Here is a 6,454-nt window from a genome sequence, read left to right as displayed (position 1 = left end):
ATATCATTAAAAAATCATATATTACGTCAATCTTTCATAAGTGTGTTTGGAGGCGGACTCGAATGCTACCAACTGAACACTAAATAGAATGTTATAATTATTACATGCTGCTAAAAATAATAGCTTTCATTTCGAATGATAAATAATACGGCCTTACGCAGTAAACACTTCTTCTTCTTCTTTAACTTATTCTGTTTCTTTCTAGAAGCGAAGAATGCGTGTTTTTTTTAAGCAATGTAACAACCATAATACCAATGTTCGAAAACGCGATATTTATTATGGATAATTTTATGACCTGTTAGTCTTTTTTAAAGATTTGGTTTAAGTGTTGACCACATAAGTGTTGGATACTTCTCTGGCGTAAGTATAGTGAATAAGATATAACAGCAGTTCTGGAAAAAATACATTGCTGCTTTGAAATGCCAACTGCATGACCTTAACCAACATACTGCTGCAAAGACATTAGTAGAATAAACAATTTGTTTAAAAACAAATGATTTAAGACCGATCTACATCCTACATGTTTTTAAATAGAAGCTTTATTAGAGTTATGCTTCATATCTGTTATTCATGTTTCAGTTCTCTGATTGAATGAAAATTCCAACAATTTGAAGCAAGTGAGGAAACCACTGTGCTAGACTCATGCGCGTGCAAAAGAAACTAGTTGTCTTGTTTCCCCAACAGGTTATATTCTGCAAAAGAAGAGATAGATTATGTTTATGGTGTAAAACGGGGCGGTAACAATTTTCAAAGCTATGTCTCGTTTACACCCTTCTTTGTTCACCTCTCCAAATTGGGTGGGTTTTTTATGTGTGTTGTCTCAAACACACTTATGCTAACGAGACCATTTCACATCTCTTTTTCACAAATGTGTATACGCATACAAAGAAAAATACGCATTGTTCGGCTGCTGAACATGTGGAATCGACGAAGATGGTATGCTGGTATACCTTCGTCGAGCAATGCGAGTAAATGAAACGGATAAGCTGCCATAGGAAGAGACAACCACAGTTGGTTTGTCGAAGTACCCTCGGCACTCAGTCATTTCTAACCTATAACAAGGAAATATGCCAACAGCGCATGGTGTCTTTTGTGATCATTCACTTCATTCCAAGTTTGCAACACCTCCGGTGTACATTGCGGTGTCCGCAAAGGGTGTACATTGGTGAATGCCATATAACTTACAATATACGTGATGTGTATGGTGTTTGGTTACACTGTGGTTTTGAATTGCGTGTTGATTGTTTAGATTGGCTCAATTATCTGCAATGTTCGGCGTAATGAAGTGAAAAATTAAGTGAGAAGAGTGATATCAACCGCAATGAGAATATTAACATTATCTTGTGATACAACAATGAGTAGATGGTTCTTACGAAATTGGAAATAGTTTTGTGTGCTCTGAAAACAGGTATCTGTATCAGTATCGTATGATAGTTAAAGTTTCACAGTGATAGTTTATACTCAAGTGCCATTTTTTCATTTCCGTGTTATGCAACAAGGCCATATATAAAAGTGTACATAAAAAGTTTTAACGCTGAGTTCATTGTTAGTTTTTATTTATGATATCTTACAGTCTATTGCTCAACATAAGTTTATGTACAGCAGACGTGTGCCGCATTGTGTAACTGGTTTATCCTGATACATCAAGGTTGTGATTTATAAAGTGTTGTTCGCAAAGTGATGAGAAACCCCCTATTTGACAACGTATCTAATTCTTCGAAAAAATCTTTCACATTTGAAGGTTCAAGTGAAAAAGTGTATATGCATTTATCGATTGCAAATGTTGTTCTGAATTGTGTTTGAAAATTTAATCTATTACACTAAAACATGAGTTCTTTTCTCATGGGCTATCCTCATCACCATATACAATCTATGGGGATTAATATCGAGCCTAAATTTCCGCCCAGTGAGGATTATGCCAACTTTCATAGCGGCTATGGTGTAGGAAACAATGTAACTCAAGCTGGAACTCAAGACTACTTACACCATATCCAGTCTGAATCACTACATCATGCTGGTGCAATGAGCATTGGTGTGCCATCTGGAAATGGTCTTACCGGTGGCAATGGTCATGTTAGCGGTGCCGGAAGCAATGCGGAAGGAGAAGAAAGAGGTGGTGGAGGAGGAGTAGGAGGAGGTGGAGGAGGAGGAGCAGAAGGAGGAGGAGGAGGAGTATCTGCAGCATATAACGACTACTCATCTTCAATGGTGGGCCATTACTATCACCACCCGCATCATCATCATCACCATCATCATCACCATCATCCACACGCGCATCATCCATCGCATAATGGGTATATGTCGCCAGTGCAGATGCAGTCAACATCATCAGGTCTTATCGCTCCAGCTATCACAACTCTTCCACCCTCTGTTTCTACTGCGGCCTCGAACAGTTCGGTTTCAAATCAAAATTCTTTCCCAACTAACATAACATCTGGATACTATAATGGATACTACTCAGCTTCAACTGAAGGTCATACATCCATAATGGATACTCCGCTGCAATGTGTCGGTACGGAAGTGACCAACACAGCATTGGGTCTACAAGAGCTAGGTATGTAAAACTGTTAAAGGAATATAATATCAGCATTTTTTATAATTGATAATATTTAAGGTACAAGGAAAATATTTTGATTGCCATCTACATTCACTTTAGCATACACGATTGATCTTTAGTTTTACAGTTTGATTTTCCCCTCTGATGGAACAATTCATGTTTAGTTTTGTTGTCCACAAAAGCTGCCAAGCCCAGAGAAGATGACATTTTATAAACAAGATTATACAAACATGGTATAATGTTTATAATTCATCTATGTTGCTTTATTGTACTTTGCCACAATGTCTGTTTTGCTGATAAAATACGTTAAAACCTGAACTGCGCAAGGTATTCTCATCAATGTCCCTATATCATTTGAAATAAGAAGATACGCTTATATATTGATGCATGGATGATTTTTATTTATTTAGCCCAGACTACAGCACGAGTGAAAGTGGACGCGTTTTTTTCCATTATGTGTCATCAAATATTAATCAGAATATGACTTTTCGTATCCCAAACGAAACCTAATTCGATTCTTCTACTATTTAGATTGCAAAACATGTGAAAGTAATTAATTGAATGAATTTCCTTGTGATCCCTCGCTGACCATTATTTTTCAGTGTACAAAACAAGAAATCACAATGAATTTCGTTTAATTCGGTATTTTATATATATATATATATATATATATATATATATATATATATATATATATATATATATATATATATATATATATATATATATATATATATATATATATATATATATATATATATATATATATATATATATATATATATATATATATATATATAGCAAATTTTCACTCAACCCGAGCTTTACCGTTCATCTTATTTCTTTGGGAACAAGCATGATAGAGTGATTTACTAAGGTATTTAATGTTAATAACAGTTTTCTTCCATTAAAAACTACTTCCAACGTGATAATGAAACACATTTCTAAAGGTAGTGTAGTGAACACGGTATTGAAATAAATAATCAACTGTAGTATTTTACTGTACGCTTCAAAACGGTGGAAAGTAAACAAAACAAAGATTAACTGGCTTCATATCATCTGCCAGGTGAAGTCAAATTCATGACAACAAAATATTAAAAAACCATAAACTTTGATCGTTTTGTGCAATCATTTTCATTTTTTCATTGTAAATCCATTCATAAAAATATGGATGTGTGAATAATAGTGTACCCTTCGGAGCAATATCAAGAGAACACTTTTGCAACTTGTCTCAAGATCGGAACCCCATATGCTGTTGTAGTGTGAATAATAGTGTACCCTTCGGAGCAATATCAAGAGAACACTTTTGCAACTTGTCTCAAGATTGGGACTCCATATACTGTTGTTGCGGTTGTTGTAGTGGAACAACAATAAACACAGTATAACCTAACTGATTTGGGATTTTTTCAGTTCGGTTGTTCACTGCTTGGTACTTCAATGCAGTCAGAGTTGAACGCTTTTTCGATGGCATGCTTATTATTTGAACGCTCGACAGTTGGCTGACAGTTCAATTAAAAGCATGTGTGGCCTGCTGATAAAAATTTAATTTTCTAGGTGGATTTATTTTTGTATGGAAATTTACGAGTTAAAATGTAAAAAAGTTTAATTAATAAAAAGTTGAAGAGTTGAATAAAATTAAAAACAAGATAAAAAATCTTGGTTTGAATACCTGACAAAATTAAATACGTGTTTTAATGAGATTCAAAGCACCATATGATAAAACACTGTTGCGTTTACAAAAGACTCCGATGTTTTTAATGCACGTAATCAATAGAAATTATCGAAGAAAAAACACTGGCGTCGGTTTAAGCACAATTGTTAAGAATTCTTCCGGCGGTGAACTGACAGACAGAAAATATTTGTTTACTGTGACATTGGACACTACTAGGGGTCATACACATTTCTAATTGACTCTAGTACATCATGGGATTTATGTAAAATAAAAAGCGGTATGGCGATATGGAGCTGGACATGAAGACAATCAATAAAAATATAGCGTATGTCCGGAATTTGAAGCTTTCGTTAATTTTAATTATAACAGTATTCACTGTATGTCATACAATCTAACTATCAAGTGCAATCTATCAAGTATACTTAGTAACGTTAGTTACAAATTACGACGATGTTGGAACCTTACAACAGCATGATAGGAGAGTTCCTACGACCTGTCAACATTAGCGTTAGGATTTGTTTAGGAGAAAAAGAGATAGGAGAAAAGGGAGAAAAAGCTAACTGAAAAACGATAAAACGGTCTCGAAAGACAAGGTCGGGCAATATTTCAAACGACCTGGTGGAATAAAGAGACTTATATGTCTTAAGCAATTCCAAAGCTTCAGGATGATGCTTGTAAATGTTGATTACATCTAAATTTATAAGCGACGAATGATAAAAGAGATCCTTGAATAAAATCAGCCTTAGAACAAAGAATTGTTGTAATCAGGAGCAAAAAATGAGCATAAATTGCAAAAAAGACTCCTATTCGCTCTATAGCAACGACCATAAACAATGTTTAATTTAACTGTCAAAATGTTCCCATAGATTTCTGATAATTTACTCTACACGTATCCAGTTCTCTTTCATGGACCTTGAATGCAATGATGAATCTGCCATACATTTTTCGAACACACCGTTCCTCGCCCATGACATGCGATCACGTACATGAATACACAAAAATCAGTTGATTTTCCTTTTATAATTTTATCGCATAAAACAATTCGATTGAATTGCATTGTTATGATTCTCAATGTAAAACATATTAAACCTTTTTGTAGTTTCAGGAACGAAACAATAGATTTTTAGTTTTTCTTAATTTTTAGTCTCTTTTCTTCAAAATCATCTTTGTTTGTAGCTCACATCAAAGAGACTATTAAAACTGCCAGCAAAATGAGCAAAATGGGCATCATAACTTAAAAATTTATCTACTTTGCAACAAAAATCTTAGGAAAACAAGAATGTAAAACGGATTTAAACATTTTTGTCTACCTATTAGCATTAATAAAAAAATTCCATCTCGTATTCGCGTTACCAAATATAGGAGCACAGCCTGTCCAAAATAGGTACAAACTGCCGAAAAAAGGAACAAATACATTGTTTACATTTTTACAAATGGCTATAAAAATTACATTCAAATTGGCAAAATAAAAAAAATACCATAACACGACAGTTTATCGCCCAAAATAACGTTACTTGTAAGTGTACGAGTTTTTGTGAAACTGTTGCACTAACCTGCCCAAAACAGGTACAGTTATCCTTTAAATTTACCATTAAGATCAACTAAAAGTTAAAAAAGCATTTGCCAAAAAGTAGCAATTGCCTTCTCAGCATTAATATGTTTTACTCATGCTATTGATAATAGGAATGTCCGCAGATCAACAACACATGATGCTTCTTTTCTATTTGGCGTACACGTCCTATGCGGACATACCGACCTAAACAGGCTTTCGAGACTTAATTTATTACCACGTAGCCGGATAAGTCAATCCTTGCTACGGGGGGACGGGTCCATTCTAGGCTTGAACCCATAGAGGGCATGTTATTAAGTCGTTCGAGTTGACGACTGTACCACGGGACCACCCCTATGATGCAAGCATATGATGCAAACATTCCTAGTAACCAAACCTGCAACAAAAAAAATCAATTTTTTTGAATGTTTGTAAGCATATCAATGAAATAATGAGTTCTTTCTCTCACTTTTGGAATACAATAATGATAAATTCAAACCGGTTATGTTAAATTTTATATTTAGAATTTCAAAAGTACAACAAAATAAAGAAAAAGTCATTGTGTTGTTTTTTTTATAAGGCTTTTTAGTCTTCGCTTGCATACATGGATAAAAAAAAGAGATATGTTCTAGAATTATATAGAAGAGTATGAAGGTACATGATAGAAAGTGTGGCA

General features: G+C 34.3%; 1 protein-coding gene across 2 annotated transcripts in view; it reads left to right on the top strand.

The window, feature by feature from the left end:
* Window positions 1-1,099: 1,099 nt before the first annotated feature.
* Window positions 1,100-6,454, top strand: part of LOC120897175 (homeotic protein deformed) — a 28,362-nt gene continuing 23,007 nt past the window's right edge. Inside the window, exons 1-2 of one of the 2 annotated variants that reach the window (XM_040301838.1) lie at window positions 1,100-1,408; window positions 1,574-2,554. In XM_040301838.1, coding sequence (XP_040157772.1) covers window positions 1,828-2,554 — 727 coding nt within the window. In that variant the 5' untranslated portion in view covers window positions 1,100-1,408; window positions 1,574-1,827. Of the gene's footprint in view, window positions 1,409-1,433; window positions 2,555-6,454 lie in introns of those variants that run through there. The other variant, XM_040301839.1, reaches the window with a different exon arrangement.

This window comes from Anopheles arabiensis, chromosome 2 (assembly GCF_016920715.1).
Source record: "Anopheles arabiensis isolate DONGOLA chromosome 2, AaraD3, whole genome shotgun sequence".
NCBI classification, from domain to species: Eukaryota; Metazoa; Arthropoda; class Insecta; order Diptera; family Culicidae; genus Anopheles; species Anopheles arabiensis.
Note: the sequence above shows the minus strand (reverse complement) of the source record. Positions and strands in the feature narration are given on the sequence as shown.